The sequence below is a fragment of the Sinohyriopsis cumingii genome, chromosome 12, assembly GCF_028554795.1.
Source record: "Sinohyriopsis cumingii isolate HCF-2022 chromosome 12, ASM2855479v2, whole genome shotgun sequence".
Classification (NCBI taxonomy): domain Eukaryota; kingdom Metazoa; phylum Mollusca; class Bivalvia; order Unionida; family Unionidae; genus Sinohyriopsis; species Sinohyriopsis cumingii.
This window is the reverse complement of record NC_142972.1, coordinates 126,407,315-126,426,401: the sequence shown is the minus strand read 5'-3', so window position 1 is coordinate 126,426,401 and position 19,087 is coordinate 126,407,315. Positions and strand designations below refer to the sequence as shown.

Sequence of the window (19,087 nt, the reverse complement as noted above, 5' to 3'; positions counted from 1 at the left end):
GGAGGTAACTTACACAATACTCCAGTAGAAACTCATTTCTACATCAAATATCAAAAAGATTTTGAAATAAAAGTTTGAAAAAAAAACAAAAAAATAGTATATTGTACATAGGTTGACGGATAGGCCAACTTCACTCCAGTCTTACTGCGGACAACAAAAGGATGTTAAAAAGTATTATCTTTTGAAGCAATACACCAATTTATTAAAGCCAAATTCATCATTTGATGATCATATCAAAATTGAAGAAATGCTGAGCAATTTGTTTATATATATATGATTGGTTGACATGCATGTCTTCTTATAATAAATATAACTTGTACAAAGTTTAACAAAAATCTACTAAAAACTGCAAGAGTAATTTGCATTCACTAATGTCTGCCATACACTGTATACAGTGAAGTTAAAAAAGGCAATAACCCTTAAAAAATCATGGAAGCACAATGATTTGTTAATACGTGCATCTTTATATGATCGCCATAAATGTTCAAGACAATCAACTAAAACCTGTGGGACCTGGTGCACTAAAGAATTCAAGATGGAAGGACAGATGAATGGAAGGACAGGAAGATGGATAGACACAAGGAATACTATATTCCATTATCATCCAGCTGGATAGCTTGCAAATATCAAAGCCTCTAAAACCTGTGTTCAATTTCAATTTAAAGTTATAAATTGAGTTAAATAACATCAGGATGCTTGCAATTCTTAGGATTACTTAAATAAGATCCTTTAATTTTGTATGGATAACTCACCATAACCCCACTTGGCTGCTAAATGTAGTGGTGTGTCACCCATATCATTCTGTCTGTTGACATCCAATTTATTCTTGACAATGTCAAGGAAAAGTATGGCTTTCACACACTAGAATAAAAGAATACAGAAAACCTAATGAATATGCAATCATTAAAAAAAGGCAACATTTATATTAACATTAATTTTACTTGAGAGAAAATTATGTTTATAAACAAACAAGAGACTCAAGTGGGCAGGCATTAATCATTCAACTGTTTGAAATGTGCACAACAGCATAATAATCAATCAGACCATACATCTGGGTCAAGGACACTCTACAGAAATCTCTTTTATGGCTGTTCAATGCATTTGTCATGAAAACCACAGGATGAATGTTTTTTCCAAAATTTGTTTAATGTCCTCTATGTCCTCCATACCATAAGATAAATTTATTAAGTTTTTTTTATATCTTACGAAGTAGCAGCCATATTTGATGGCAAATTGCTATCATAGGTACAAATTTAAAAGCCTTTATTGCCAAAAAGCTGTCAAAATTTCTTCAGTAGTTTTCTATTCTTAGTATGGTCAATGGCTGATGTACATCAACTGCAAAACTTATAGGACCATTCTGCCAGGATGCCTTCTGTCAAATCTGGTCAAATTCTGTTGAGTGGTTTTTGAGAAGTCATTCAAAGGATTTTCTATTTTTAGTACAGTAAAATTCTGATGAGCAATTTGAGAAGTCATTTCCAATTGTTATATTTATGTTTAGAAATAGTGGCCATATTTGACAACAGATATGTATCATCTGTGCAAATGAAAACAATCTAAAATAGGATGCATCTCACTGTAAAATAAAAAAATATTGTATCGTTATCTTTAAATCGGGTACATATCACAGTAAAATCAAATCTAAACATCTTGCAGCAGAATCAGGACATTTGTATGTATATTTTTGTTCAATTTAGCAAGTATCCATTTTGAATTTTAAACCAATATAGGTGATGAATGTAACATTAATTTGAGAAAATTCTCATGCATTATTGTACAGGTGATGAATGTAACATGCATTATTGTACAGGTGATGAATGTAACATGCATTATTGTACAGGTGATGAATGTAACATGCATTATTGTACAGGTGATGAATGTAACATGCATTATTGTACAATCTGAAAGCATTTTAAAACGAGTCCTTTGAAGGGACTGATCCTCTACTTGCTGAAATAATTACCAGTAATTCAAGATGAGACCATTTCTTCCATTTATCCACAGAGTGCTAAAACCATCATTAATATTTTTCAGCATATGTTAAGATGACTTTCCATTTCAGAGGAGCAATGATAAAAAGGTATTCAACATGGATGGTATGGTGGCCATATTCGACATAAGACTGGTACCATTTCTACTGAGTACCAACTAGACATCAAAAGAAGACCATTGGTAAAAGCACATTACTGATATGACCAGCCATCAAGAAGAAGTAGCTAGAACAAGATTTTCAAGATGGCCATTATGGAGTTTGATTAGAGGTCAGATTAGAGGTCACATTTTCAACAGCATCATAAGAAGTCTCTCAGTGAAAACCACAAGCTGTTATTACCATTCATTCGGAAGAAATAGTGATAACAAGATTTTTAAGATGGCTACAGTGACAGACATATTGGATTTTTGAATGGCACCATTAGGACCAACTGGATATCATTAGAAGCTGTTTAGTAAAATTCCCATGTTGATATGAGCATCCATTTTGGAAGAGTTGTGATAAACATATTTTCCAGATGGACACAGATCAATGCCATTTTCAACGATACATAATAAGCCGTCTGGTGAAAACCATGGCAATATTACTTTTCATTCAGGACAATTAGCAATAAAACGATTTTCAAGACGTCTACGACATCAGATCAGCACCATTTTCATTTTGGACTAACCAGACATTGTAAGAAGTCTTCTGGTGAAACAAGTTTTTTCAAGCTGGACATTTTGGTGGCCATATTGGATGTTGATTGGCACCATTTTCATTCATGACCAAGTAGATATCATGAGAAGGTTTGTAGTAAAACCTCATGTAGATAAGGAAGAGTAGAAAAAATAAGATTTTCAAAATGGCAGCCATTGTGGCAAGGATCTGAGCAGCACATTTAGGATCAACTGGACCATGGGATGAATGTGTGTTTAAAATTTCATGGCAATCCTCCAAGTAACTTAGGAGGAGTAGAGATAACAAACTTGTGCTAATAAATGGACAATGGAAATAACAGACAAAAAAACAAATGATGGATAACAGACAACAGATCATCCCATAAGGTCTTCAGATCTATGACCAATAGAGCTATAAATGATGGATGACAGACAATAGATCATCCCATAAGGTTTTCAGATCTATGACCAATAGAGCTATAAATGATGGACGACAGACAACAGATCATCCCATAAGGTCTTCAGATCTATGACCAGTATAGCTATAAATGATGACATTCAGAAATTTCTCTTCATAGCTATCAGAACCTGAAAGTAAAAATAACTGTAACCAAATCCAGATTTTAAAATCATCCTCCTTCAGAGAAAAGAAATGTTCTCCTTCAGAAGGATTTTAATTTTGCAACATCAGCTGGAACTGCATATATGCCAACTCCACCAAAAGGTATAATTATTGCTATTATGAGTGGAAAAAGCATAATCTATATATTACATGCGAGAATTACAGCATATATGAAAAAGATGCATTTAGTTTTGTTACTAACCTGGTTCTGCAGCTGATCAAAATTCTTGTCACAAAGGGTATAGAATCCACATGGATTAGAACCAGAATACAAACACAAAATATACAGAAAAAATATTTATATTCAGCACTTACTTTAACTAGTCTACATCTGTCACTTTCATTGAATGATCGTGAACTGGAATTTTACAAAAAGCATGACCATGTGCTCAGTGTGCTGTACTGCATTACTCTTGTATTCTTCTTTTAAAGTTTGTAAGGTGATTTTAATTAGTCCTTTTTCTGATCTGACATGTCTGAAGTTTGAAAAGATCCATCTGCTCTAACATTTTCTGTCCTATAACATCCACAACCTGCATCGTAAAACATTTTGCTTAATATGTGGTGCCATTTTCTTTAAAACTATAGACTGGCCTGCTAACTAATTAGGTTATCATAATGAAACTGAGGCAAAGTTCAAATTTGAAGAAACCAGTCTGTTTTTTTTAAATGTGTCACATACAGTTGTCATAAATAGCAAATAACGAAAGTACTCTTATGCTATTCTTATACAAAAGTCGCCTTTCTTAGAATATTCTCAAATTTTTATGAGTGGGATTAAAGAGATGATAATAAATATGACAAAAACTACTTTTTATTGTTTTATTTTCATTTTATTTTTAACTGTACCAAAAAAGTGTAATCCATATGCAGACAAACATAAAACATAATTTGGTGAAAAAAATGTGTAATGACTACACCAAAAGCAGAAGGGTTGGCATGTATGGAACCACCATCATGGTAGGGGAAGATTAAAGAAGGTGAAATTAGAGTGTGTGTGTGTGATTTGGATTTTTAACGTAGCTTTAACAATTTTTCAGTCATATCACGACGATGTCTGCAGTGTGACAGTTTATAGAGATGTCTAGCACTGAGGCATCATGCTGCAGACATGTAGCATGATGTCCCACCCAGTCACATTATCCTGACACCAGGCCGACCAGTCCTAACACTAACCTCTTGATGCTGAGTGCCAAGCAAGGCAGCTGTTGCTACCATTTTTCTGTAAGTCTTTGGTATGACTCGGCCGGGGATTGAACCCACAACCTCCTGCATCCGAGGTGGACGGTCTAACCACTAGGCCGCCAGAGCGGTGTGTTAAATAAATGAAACCTGAAGTCCACTGAAACAACTTCCTGTCCAGTGTGCCACAGGCAGTTCAGAGCACAAACTGACCTTACAGTCACTCACACACTACCTGAAACTAAACCAGTTAGTGATGTCATGATCATCTAACGTGGATTTTGTTTCACTGTGCAATAAAGGTTTTAGTTTTAAAAGAGGCTACATGCCGGAAAGCAAAAAAAGGTGTAAATAGAAAATGGAACAAAACTGCTGTAATGGTCTGAAAATCTAACCTGGTCATCTTCATATGCTTACAAAATAAGCAGAGCAAATTGATTTTCTTTATATTAAGATGTTTTTATACAATCTTACAAACAAGCTTCTCAGTATGGACATATGGATGTACAGAGAGATATATGGATGTACAGATAGAAATAGATGTACAGATATATGGATGTACAGACAGAAATACAGATGTACAGATACATGGATGTATAGATGCATAGCTGCCAACCTTCCAGGCTCATAATTAGTGAAAATAGGGATAAAAAGTCGTGAATTTGGACACGAATTCGTGAATAATACTATGACAATAACTCCATCCACTCTGACTACTCCAACCGTCAATACTACACTATATCAAGTTCGCAAAATAAAAATAAAACACTATATATATGCAGAAATATTTATTTATCAAGACATGATACTGTGGCAGACTTGAACTTCCTCAACTGCTTGATCGTAAATTTGTTTTCTAAACAGTTCCGACTTCTTGCCTGCTGGTTGATCTTGGGGACTAAAATTGCTGCCAAATTTTCTGCAGCTAAGGAGGCCTTAAAGTCTGTCTTATTTTTCCTAACTAATGAAAATACTCTTTCGCCGTCACTGTTGCTGTGAGGAATGCACAGGAGCTGCAGCATTTTTGGTTCTTCCACAGGAAAATTTGGAAGCGATTTTCGAGTCCGGGAACATATGTCAGAACAAATGTTTAGCATGGTCTCCAGCTGATAAAGGTAGATTGTGTTCGACACAAGAAAACTCACAAATAATGCTTAAGCGTTGGTAGCCTGTGGGTCTTCCACCAATGGTTTAAAATATTCCAGAGCTGACATATGCAAATTCTTAATTTTCCCAACTTCTACGTGTTTTTTGCAACCGACATTCTTCCTCACATCGTCTCTGCGATGGCACACTGAGTGCAAAAAGCATGAATGAATATCAATGTTTAATGGCAGAATGCACGGCCAATTTTTGATATATTCCAAATTAAACTTCACTTTTTGAGTAATACATTTCTTTTTCCTTGGCGGTGAAGACATTTTCAATATCTTACATGCGATGCTGAACGGTAACTCGAATCAGTGTTTTGACGCATGCGTGGAGCAAATTTCCGGTTAGGCCCCAGTTTCTCTCAAAAGTATTTGTAAAACTACTCTTATACATATAGATTAAAATAGGCTAAAATGCTTGCGACCGAGCCAACTGTACTAATCGTCTGTAGATCTACTAATATCGTGACCAGCGGTACCGGACTGTTTCGGCAACTGCGAATATCATGACTAGCGCTTAACGGGAAATCGGTTATTTTATTAAAGATTTAAAATAACTGAGGATCGGAAAATTCGTGAATTTTTGTCTTACGGCGTGAATTCGTGAATCGCTGAAAAAGTCGTGAAATTCACACCAAATTCGTGAGGGTTGGCAGCTATGTAGATGGATATACAGACACATATATATAGATATACAGACAGATATATTGATGTACTGAAGGATATATGAATTTACAGATGGATATATGGATGTAGATATATGGATGTACAGAGAGACATGGATGTACAGACAGATATATGGATGTACAGACAGATATATGGATATACAGATATATGGATGTACAGACATGGATTTTCAGACAGATATATGGATATACAGATATATGGATGTACAGACATATGGATGTACAGAGAGATATATGGATGTACAGACAGATATATGGATATACAGACAGATATATGGATGTAGAGACAGATATATGGATATACAGACAAATATATGGATGTACAGACAGATATATGGATGTACAGACATATGGATGTACAGACAAATATATGGATATACAGACAGATATATGGATGTATAGATGGATATATGAATGTACAGATGGATATATGGATGTACAGACACATGGATGTACATACACATATGGATGTACATACCTATATGGATGTACAGACAGCTATATGGATGTACAGATAGATATATGGATGTACAGATGGATATATGGATGTACAGACACATGGATGTACAGACATATGGATGTACAGACAGCTATATGGATGTACAGATATATGGATGTACAGATGGATATATGGATGTACAGACTGATATATGGATGTACAGACATGGATGTACAGACAGATAGATGGATATACAGATGGATATATGGACAGATATATAGATGTACAGACAGATATATGGAAGTACTGAAGGATATATGAATTTACAGATGGATATACAGATGTACAGATAGATATATGGATGCAGAGACAGATATAAAGATGTACAGACAGATATATGGATGCAGAGACAGATATAAAGATGTACAGACAGATATATGGATGTAGAGACAGATATAAAGATGTACAGACAGATATATGGATGTACAGACAGATATAAAGATGTACAGACAGATATATGGATGTACAGACAGATATAAAGATGTACAGACAGATATATGGATGTACAGACAGATATAAAGATGTACAGACAGATATATGGATGTACAGACAGATATAAAGATGTACAGACAGATATATGGATGTACAGACAGATATAAAGATGTACAGACAGATATATGGATGTACAGACAGATATAAAGATGTACAGACAGATATATAGACACAGGATTTATGAATTTACAGATGGATATATGGATGTACAGATGGACATATAAATGTACAGATTGATACATCGATGTACAGATGGACACATGGATTTACAGAACCAAATCAAGATGCACTTGATTCAGCCTGTGAGGGTATGAAAAATTGAAAGTAAGGAAAAAGTAGAAAATTTACTTACATCTTCATGACCATTTGCAGCACAAAGGTGCAAGGGAGTGTTTCCATCATTATCACCCATAGTGATGTCTGCTCCAAAATGGACAAGCAGCAGCTGAATTGAAATACAGTACTCCCTCATTATAATGCTGTCCATGACACAGTATAGTGATTTACACTGAGCTGCCTTATAATGAAGTATGTTATACATATAATGTTATTATAACTTAATACAATTTCATGATGAAACATCACTTGCTAACTGATGATCAAATAATTATCTATTAATTTGTCCAAATTATGCCTTACCAAGACCAGAACTATTTTTCAAATAGTCTAAAGTCTGAAACATGCAAATCCAAATATCCACCAAAATCAATCATATAAATTGTAATCAATTAATTGGTCATTTCAATGAACAGCACTAGTTATACATAATCAACTAACTTGCATGGACAACAAGCCTTTTTGCAACAAGACACTGTTATAACACCTAGAGTGAATACACACCATTATTTAATCCCACAAGCCCTGTTATAACAAGAAACCCTATCACATCTAGAGGGAATACACAGCACTCAGTCTGTTTAATCCTAGAAGTCTTGTTACAACAAGACACCACTATCATATCTTGAGGGAATACACAGCAATAATTAATCCAACAAGAAATTTACTTACAACAATATTCTGGTAGCCCTTCTGGCAAGCGAGATGAAGAGGAGACATTCCCAGGAAATTACTAGCATCCACCAGGGCTCCGGAATTAACAAGAATGTCTATGAGGTGTGCCTGACCATGTAAGGCAGCGATGTGCAGGGCTTAAAATAAACACAAGCAAGAATGAAACGAAAATAAGTTCATATTTTCAAACGAAATCTACAAAGGAACCAATTGATAATGAACTCTGAGGTAACAAACTCCAAGACAATATATTTAGAGATAAATTCTATATTATGGTAAAATCTGATTTGAATGACCTATGCAACAAAATTCTATATTATGGTAAAATCTGATTTGAATGACCTATGCAACAAAATTCTATATTATGGTAAAATCTGATTTGAATGACCTATGCAACAAATGACCAGCTGCAGACAATATATTTAGAGATAAATTCTATATTATGGTAAAATCTGATTTGAATGACCTATGCAACAAATGACCAGCTGTAGACAATATATTTAGACATAAATTCTATATTATGGTAAAATCTGATTTGAATGACCAATGCAACAAAATGACCAGCTGTAGACAATATATTTAGACATAAATTCTATATTATGGTAAAATCTGATTTGAATGACCTATGCAACAAATGACCAGCTGTAGACAATATATTTAGACACAAATTCTGTATTATGGTAAAATCTGATTTGAATGACCTATGCAACAAATGACCAGCTGTAGACAATATATTTAGAGATAAATTCTATATTATGCTAAAATCTGATTTGAATGACCTATGCAACAAATGACCAGCTGTAGACAATATATTTAGAGATAAATTCTATATTATGCTAAAATCTGATTTGAATGACCTATGCAACAAATGACCAGCTGTAGACAATATATTTAGAGATAAATTCTATATTATGCTAAAATCTGATCTGAATGACCTATGCAACAAATGACCAGCTGTAGACAATATATTTAGAGATAAATTCTATATTATGCTAAAATCTGATTTGAATGACCTATGCAACAAATGACCAGCTGTAGACAATATATTTAGACATAAATTCTATATTATGCTAAAATCTGATTTGAATGACCTATGCAATAAATGACCAGCTGTAGACAATATATTTAGAGATAAATTCTATATTATGCTAAAATCTGATTTGAATGACCTATGCAACAAATGACCAGCTGTATTTATGACCAAAATCATCATGCAAAGATTGATTTTACTTTAAAAATGTAATGACCACCCACTAAATGTTACCAGTAGCCACATTTCAAGACTACTATAAATGACAATAATGCAAACACTACAGACTTTTTTTTAAATCTTCTGTAACCATGACTGCTAATTAGAGTTTGCAGGCACAGTGCATAATGTTCCATAAACATGACTGCTAATTAGAGTTTGCAGGCACAGTGCAGAATGTTCTAACCAAGATGATCAAAAAATGAGAACAAAATTGAGTCAGGTTACCTGTGTTAAGATTGAAACAATTTAACTGGGTCATAAAAGTTCACAATCATGTAATCTGACAGTGATTTTAAGACATCTGTAATGTTACTGGGAAGTCATCAAAAGTAACCAAGTTTCATTGCCCTTTCTTCAAGTACAGTGGAGAAAACGTGCAGAGGAGGGTTAAAAAATATTGACCTTGACCTTAGATGAAACCTTGACTTTGATGCATGTGATGCCATAAAGCTGTCAAGCATAAGTGTACCTGCTTCATCCCTGTCATTAAAATAGCTTGTACTATGATGTAAAACATAAACAAAAGAACGCTACAAATATGGTGCTGTGACCTCAATCATAACAACAAGCCCTCAAACGACCAATGTAACACATCTTATAGTGACAATATACAAGTATAACAAACTTCACACAGTATCTTAAACATCTGTCAAGTTAGAATGGCAACGCAAGACATTTTTTCAGAGATAATATACAGTTGTACCAGGTTTCATGTCTTCATCTCATATGGCTCCAAAAAGTATACAGCAGAATGGACAATGAGACAAAAATACCAAAGATAACATCGAGACAATGCCCTTGAAGATAAGGCATATATGCTGCATTGAGAGCAAAGAGATCAAAAACAAAATCACATTTACCTAGAAGATAGGATTCCCAATAAGATGTGCAACACACCTTCATAGTATACAATGTTTCTTCCTTTAATCACAAAATTTGAAAATTATACAACAGAACAGAAAGTGTGATGGACAAATATTCAGATAGTAAGATGAATGAATAGATGGAAGCACTGATATTATGTCATCCTCTTTTCTTCTAAAAGGTGGGAAACAACAAGCAATTGTTGATGGATAGCCAGCCAAATGATGTAACATAACCTAACTTGGTCTTATGAAAAGACAATTTAAAACAAAATGAAACACATGGCTCACAATAACAAACTGTATTTGACTTCACCTCTCTTTCTGGATTGTGATCCAAGAGGTGTAACCCCAAATCAATTAGAAATATTTTGTCCTCATACCAATGCATATACAAAGAAAGGTAAACAAATATTCCAAAATGTCATTGTAACTGCAGTTTTTTCTGACCTTTGAGTCCTAATAAGGATCACAGTATTGGGGCCCAAAAATGATACCCTTTGTAGATGGTCATCAAAGTGGCAACCCATGTACCATGTTTGGTGAATTTCCACCAAATAGTTTAAGAGCTGAGGTTATGGAAAGATGCATCAATGAACAGATGGACAAACATGGTATAACAATATTCCCTTGCTCAAGAGTGAGAATAATATAATCATCATTAAGATTTGGACTGAGACAAGGAAATCCCAGTTAAGGGTTATATTATTTGTCTGCCCACTCAGCATAGCCTCATAGGGAGGCAAGTAATTTAACTCCATGACTGAGATTTCCTTGTCTTGAACAAACACTGACATAGATTATTTTTCCCACCCCGTTTTTTTCTCCAACTAAATTGAAATAACCCTGCACCTTTGCAATTAATTTAACAGATTCAAAACACAGTATTCATTGGGTGCATAAGGCATAAGCATAATTATTGCTGTCATAAGAGGCAACAAGAGTAATTTGGGTACAAAAAGTGTAATCTATATATTAATGCCAGAATTACAATTTACTGTTTTATTTTTATTTTTTATTTTTTAATATACAAAGAAACCTTAATCCATATAGTCATGCAAGCTACATGGCCTGCCCATCGCGACTGTAATTGCATCAGGATGGTGTAGATACTGGGCAGGCTTGCTGTGGCAAGGACCTCAGTATCCGGGATCCTGTCTTGCCACTTGATGTTGATGAGTCTTCCGAGGCAAGCTGTATGGAAGTGGTTCAACATTTTCGCATGCCACTGGTACACTGTCCAGGTTTCGCAGGCATATACTAGTGTAGGGAGTACTATATTCTGTACACCTTCAGCTTTGTCTGTAAACTAATACCTCTTCTGTTTCAGATATTGGCAATGGTATGATACTGTGCAGTACAATATGCCTACTGGGTATAGTTCTAACAAAGTGTGTAGTGGCATCAGGAAATTTCTAATTCATGTCTTTCTTAGAAATTTATATTTTCTGGCCTGGAAATATGGAAAGTGATACTATCACTAGTGTAATGATACACTACAGGGAAATCTTTATGTGAAACAGCATGTGGACTGATTAATGAACAAATGGTTAGTAAGTGCTGGAGTTTTCATTTGTAATCGCAATATTATATTTGATTCAGCAGGGGTGGATTGTGGGTGTTTGACAAAGTTAGAAGATAGCAGTTTAACGGAACACATTTCTGGTTTTTGCTGGCTTTGCAGTAGCACATGAGAAAGTTTGGTTTTGTGTGGCCATTGATGTGTATTGCCTGTGTGTCAGGAGCCCCATCAGATAGCTCAGCTCTGTGTGTGTGTGTGTCAAAATGTTTTGGATGGCATTATCAAAATTGGAGACACCTTAAGTTGCTTTATGAGTGAATTTCTTTTTTTCATATATCTAACGCTGTTGTTGGATTTTATAACAACTCCATCAGGAAGAGCAGAAGACATCAAGGGTTTGTTTTTATCCTAGTGCATGGACATCATGACACATCTGAGATAACCTGACTGAGATAAGGAAGAGTAAGGTTAGCAAAACAGGTAGATTTCTCGAGTGAGAAATAAACACAAAATCCTACAATGTGAAAGCAAAACTCCCTCTACCTACCTGTATGTCCCATGTCATCCCTGGTATATGGAGATACCAGTCCTGTGCTGATTTTGTTGCGCTGCTGCAGTTCTGTACATTTTTCACAGGAACACAGTGGGTGACAAAGCTTTAAAAGTACCTCATCACCAGTTGTTTTAGGTTTTCTCAACATACACAAGACAGCAGCTTCATCACCATACTGCACATACTGGAATTAAAATCAGTTCCACTTGACACTTCACTACAATAAATGTTCGACAGATCGATTCTTCTTGCATTTCACATGTACTTGCTTGCAAGCCAATTACAATCAAAATAAACCCTGAGCTGCTACTGCATAATGTGCTGGCAGATCAGGGTCTCTGTACTTATTCTATTCATTATTCCTAACAAACTGCATAAACCCAAATCTGCACATACATAATGTGGTGGCAGATCAGGGTATCTGTGCTTCTTCTACTCATTATTCCTAACAAATTGCATTGACCCAAATCTGATGGTATGTAATGTGGTGGCAGATCAGGGTATCTGTGCTTCTTCTATTCATCATTCCTAACAAACAGCATAGACCCAAATCTGCTGGTACATAATATGCTGGCAGATCAGGGTCTATGCAGTCTGGATACCAATTAAACTCCTGCATATCAATGAGAATCACATAAAAGGCACACAATGCTTTACTGCAGCAATCAAAGCAACTAAGCAAAGCATTACAAACTAAATCAGTTCTCTATCTCTCTCAGACTTTAAACACTGCATCATCCATGTCATGTTGCTGTTGTTACTGTTGAAGGGTTAAATGCCATTTTTCAGCACAAGATAGGCTATACATGGCAGCCAGTATAAATGGTGGAGAAGGAACCCAGGAAAACCTGGGAAAGAACCACCAACCCACAAGAAGCTACTGGCAAGCTTTCTCAAATACCCACATTGGCCGAGCCCGAGACTCAAACACATGCAGACAGAGGTGATCTGTAATGGTGAGCACTTTAGCCAACTTGGGCATTTGCGGCCCCCTCAATGTCATGAACTGAGAATGTAAAAAAAAGTTTTTTAAAATTTTCTCCAAGTTTTCATGAAGTTACTGTCAATGACATAAAACTTAATACTGTGCAATTTAAATGGAACATAAGGTTTTATATTTTCATGCAAGAATAATCAAATCCTTCAAAACTACCATATTTCAAAATGAAGCATCAATATGTAAGAACAGAAATCATATGTACATGCAAACTCAAACAAGTGACATGAGGACTGTTAAAGTCTAAAAAATGTCAACAAGTGACTCAAGCTTTATTCAGACACAGAAATTAGTTCAATGTCCTTGACACCATTTAAACCTCAAACATCAAAGGAATGGTTGATCCCAGACTAACTACAGCTATTACAAATGCAAATTTGCAATTTTACATCCAGAGACCATGACCTTTGCTCTATCAACCACTCTTATTAGGAAGATGTTCATCCTAAAGTATAAGCAGTATAAATTTGAGGAAAGTGGATATATTAATGTATGGAAACCAAAATGACAATTTTATGTCCATGACCTTGACATCTGACCTTAGGGCTTGAGAATCTACTGATAGGTTCCCATGACCAAATATAGACTAAAAAGTGTTAAAAAATTAAATCCAGGAAATCTGACTCAATGAAGGAAACAAAACAAAACACATTACAATGTTGACTCCAGTGACCTTGACCTTTCAACTCCTGACCTCATAATTAAGTGAGAACTACCCCATCCCGTTTTTTCTATCCAAGAAAATTAAACCAATGACACTACTACATTTGTGGAACGTGTCAGCAGTTTTTATTGCTGTCTATTAACAACATATTCCATTAATCCATGGGATAATTTGAGTAATCAATGCAGTTTCAATGACAGAAGAGTGATTAATCATTTACCAGTTTTGAGTACAGGTAAAACATTCCTAGTCTGAGTTTCAATTTTAGCTTTTTACTTTTTGTTGGCTCTAAAAATAACATGATTTTATTTAAAATCGTTACAATTTTCAAATACAGTTTATGGAAAATTGGAGGTTCAGGTTATTAGGTTAATTATCATAATTATATAGATATCAATTATCTGGATTGTTCACTCATATCAACTTCCATCATTTACCCATAATTTAAATTTCATATTATTTCAGGCTGATTGCTTATGAAAATGTTAGTATTCAACTTTCAGGAGATGCAATTTAAAAAAAATTATTAAATTATGTTTCTTTTAAAATAATTATTTACTTTAATAAGTACTTACTTGATCACATATTTGGATAACTTTCTTTGCTACTTCCAAATCCAGCCCTCCCAGAAAGATGGAAAAACATCTTTCTGTCGCCATTATGTTGAAAAAGGGAGACAACTTTTACAAGTTATCTCTATTTTTACATGCTAGGTGGTTACTGTTATATCCAGATTAAACCACTATTTTACTTAAGCAAGACATTAAATGATGCTTGCACTTCAGGGAAGGGTGGGAGGATTATTTGTAATGTCATTAGGGAAGTATGGGAAAAACATCTTATTTTTAAAAATTTGCTTTCTCCTGCAAATACGTTACTTAATCACATGACATGAGGAGCATAGGAAAGAGGAGGAGGAAATCTTGAATATTATACATCTGAAGGTGTCATCCATGAGGAGAATGCATGCTCATCTAATGGTTCATATTCTTCTAATGTTAGTTTAACACAATGGGAGACCTACGGGATTCTGTAATTAATTGGTCTCACCTGTTAAATTTTACCCAGGCCAATGAAGTAGAATTGGCTAATAGCACTGTTACAAAGTTGTGCTGCAATAAGTGGGGAGTGGTTACTGTCTGTGCAGCTACCACTGACCCAATGAGGTTCAGTTCTCTCCTCTGCGAGGCCATGTACCACAGAAAAAAAGCTGGAAAAAGTGGTATGCCATTCATCTCCCTAGCGATGGCAATTGGTTTCTGGCAGCAGGTTGTGTCATAGACAACTAATCGATCACGGCGAAACTGCACATAGTTTGGGTCCACAATGAAGTTCACTGACTCTGCATGCTGATACAAGTGTTAATAGAAAGAAAGTCTTGTATCATAGCTGAATTGATGGATATGGATGACAAGGGCTTGAACTTGAATGAGTCAACACCCAGGGAAGATTCCATTTTGGGAATAAACATGAGTGAACATGGTCTGGATAGATCAAACTTAGAGTTGGAAAGATTCTTGTTGTGTCCAGTATAATCTTGGCCATGGTGCTGGTCAATGATCATGGACCAGTATCCCTCAAGGGGACTAACTTCTTGGCTTCAAAGTGAAAGAGATAGAAGTTGGCTCCATTTATCTTCATATACTTTCAGAGTGGAGGTCTTCTAGCTGTTGCAATCCTCTCTACAACCAAAGATCCAAGCTCCATTTCGCTCAAGGCATACCAGAAAAGAGTCAGGAGATTAGGTAAAGATTCTCTACATACAGATTAAACAGTGGCAATCTGGGCTGCTTGTGCAAGGTGGGAGTCACCATGACTTTCCTGGGTTCGTCTGTCGCCAGGGAGATAAGATCATTGATCCATGATTTGTCCAATCATTGACGGTCAATCAGAACTATCTGGCAGTTCATGTCCCTCACTTTCTGGACTATGTTTGGTATCAGGCCTGATGGAAGGAAGGTCAATGCCCAGCCGACTGATAAAGCATCGACGGCCCATGCTTCTGGATCTGGAAAAGGAAGACGAAGGTCAGAAATTTGTTGTTCTACCTTGTTGCAAAAAGATCTATCATCAGGCAGCCCAATCGGGTGCAAATTCGATTGAATGCAGAAAGATGGAGACCACTATGTGTGAAGGAGATGTCCTTTCTTTGACAATGAGTTTGCTAAAATGTTGAGTCATCCTTGCATATGGCATACCTGAATATTTAACTGGTATTGGGCACACCAACTAAAGCAATCCCATACCATGGCACAAATGATCAGTGATTTCGTCCCACTCCATTTGAGAAGGTATGTGGCATGGCTGGCTGGCCATCTATCCATCTCTGCAAGTCAGATTGCAGCTTATTTGGTCCAGCTGGATGACCAGCAGTATGTCTGTATGAGCAGAATAATACATCCTCATGTCTGGAAAGAACACTGTCATGCATGGACAAGTACAGGGTATTGTATACTCACACCTTCAGGGCCGACATAGATATGACTCTGACCCTCAGTCTCCAGAGATGGGGTAATATTTGACTTACAAATTGTCTCAACTTGTGGGTGAAGCTAAAGGTTTGTCCAAAGGGGATTCTGCTATTCCTGAAAAGGTTGCTTCCTTGCTCTGGATAAATCATGATCATTAGTAATTTCTCATACTCAGAGCTTAAATATCTTAAGAATTCAAAATTTTCAGCAATATCACACTGCCTTCATTAGTGATTAATCTTGATCACATGACTTATATATGAAAAATTACATATAATCTGAAATTCCTGTTCTCTCATCTACATTCGAGATGATAAAGCCTTCTTTATTATGGAAAGCATGAGAAATTCAAATTCATGGCTGGAAATGTCTCTCATTCCAACTGTATTAGGATCTGGCATTGTCTTCTGAAACTTCATGGAGAACAAATATCAGCATCGGATGCATCTTAGCATCTTTCATGAGACTTGTTAGAAATTCTCAAGTGGAATGTAGTCTCAGTGCCTCAAGATGAAAAGAAATAGATATTTCTCTTTTTCCACAGCCCTTGAGCTGTTTTCTAAGGACATTAGACCATGTATTATCTGCCCACACTTTACAAGTGTGTGATGAAGAGCAATCGGTAAGTGCAGCGATGCTTCATGAACGTCATCTACTAGTTTGAATCTCTTGTTACACCATTTAGTCATTTTTGTAATGAATGAAAATAAACGAGTAGATACAACAAAAAACTTCTAAAGAAAAGATGATCATGGTTAAATTTAATGTATATAATTTGATAGAATTAACTGGACTGAATGGATATCCATGAACATGGAGTAAAAGTGAAAAACTGGTTTAACAATATATAATGGTAGCCACCTAGCAGGTAGAAAAAGGGGATACAACCTGTAAGAGTTCCTTCACTTTGTCTATATAATACATAGGCAGAAAGACGTTTTTCTGTCTTTCCAGAAGGGCTGGATTCGGAGGTTGTAAAGAAGTTATCCTTATGTAATGTGATCAGGTAATATATTTGCAGGAGAAATTAATATTTCTACATGGATAAGAGTCCATGCAATCTACAACAAATTAAAGATGCATAGGTTGGCGTACATTTTCTTGTGTTTTTCTAAACTGCTAGATCTATCCCCATGTAAGGGTCATAACATAGGAAAGTAGGTGACAAAAAGGAAACTGTCCAAAGACTAACAAACGAGTATTTAAATATTCAACAAATCTGCAGTCTGAAGATGACCCAAGCATAAGAAAAAATGAATGCTGGTGAGATATTATGTATTGAGGTCACATTGGTTTTCTGTAACAGAAAGAAGGCATATCAGATTTATAGCAGATTGTAAACTGCAAAAGATTTCTCAAGGCCACAAGTCATTTTCATAGTCCTATTGCTGTCTTTCACGGGACTGTTATTGCAATTATTATTAAAAGTATATTTTTTCCTTTTTCATTATTTAATAAAGGCAAGAATTGCATTTTACATCAAATCTCTCCCATAGTTCACTGCTCCATGTCAAGTAACAAATGACATCATATTGTTGACATAATGTAATCTTCATATCAGCTTTAAGGTAAGAGTTGTTTTACAAAAGCAAGCTACCTTAAAATCAATTATCCCAACAACCAATTTTAGGGACAAAATCATCATCTTCCAATGGGTTTAGGTAACATGCATTTTTGAAAACAAGGGAGGCAAAAATGTTAACCTGAAAAAATTTCTCTCGCATTGATGAACCACCAGAGGGATGTCTCCTAAATCCAGGAGGGTCTGTGTGTTCTTGATGTTTAAAATTCTGAAAACAATAACGAATCACGAAAAATTAAAAGCATGCAACGAATAAAAGTTAAATAAAACGAAGTGTGCAATTATGGTAGGACTGAGGTAGTGAAAACTTAAAAACATGCAATGAATATAAATTAAACAAATCTTTACAACAGGACTGAGCTAGTGTACCGAGTACAACTAAGTCAATGAGATGTGTAAAATATATGACAAGATCTAAATCTGATTTCTAAGATATTCAGTTTTAAGTTTCTAATACAGTCAAAAATTCCAACTAACCAGCCCATATTTAAGCTGCTTTCTCTCTTGACTATACTGTAAAATATGAAAAATATGCTCATTTGCTTACTTTTGAAAAAATTAGACAAAACACCAACAGTGAAATGCATCACAACACACTAATTGAAAGTGAAATGCATCACAACACTAACTGACAATGAAATCCATCACAACACACTGACAGTGAAATGCATCACATCACACTAATTGACAGCAAAATTTTAACATGTTACAATGACAATGAAATGTATCATATAATACATTAACTGATGATGAAATAACATATTTATAAAATGTTGATGTTTACACATATTATCAAGATTTCACAGTATGGTATATACTTGCCTATAAGTCTGATCAAACTGCAAACTGCACAGACCCAGACCTGCCTTTGTATAATGTACCAGA

The 19,087-nt window shown here is 35.3% G+C and overlaps 1 protein-coding gene across 1 annotated transcript in view; it reads right to left on the bottom strand.

Moving 5' to 3' along the window:
- The window catches only part of LOC149787417 (ankyrin repeat domain-containing protein 27-like), a 116,063-nt gene that overhangs the window by 57,880 nt on the left and 39,096 nt on the right, over positions 1-19,087 (bottom strand). The window contains exons 14-18 of the mRNA XM_089978029.1: positions 18,324-18,410; positions 12,483-12,672; positions 8,296-8,435; positions 7,640-7,732; positions 753-861 (exon numbers count right to left, since the gene is read on the bottom strand). Coding sequence (XP_089834155.1) covers positions 753-861; positions 7,640-7,732; positions 8,296-8,435; positions 12,483-12,672; positions 18,324-18,410 — 619 coding nt within the window. The remainder of the gene's footprint in view (positions 1-752; positions 862-7,639; positions 7,733-8,295; positions 8,436-12,482; positions 12,673-18,323; positions 18,411-19,087) is intronic.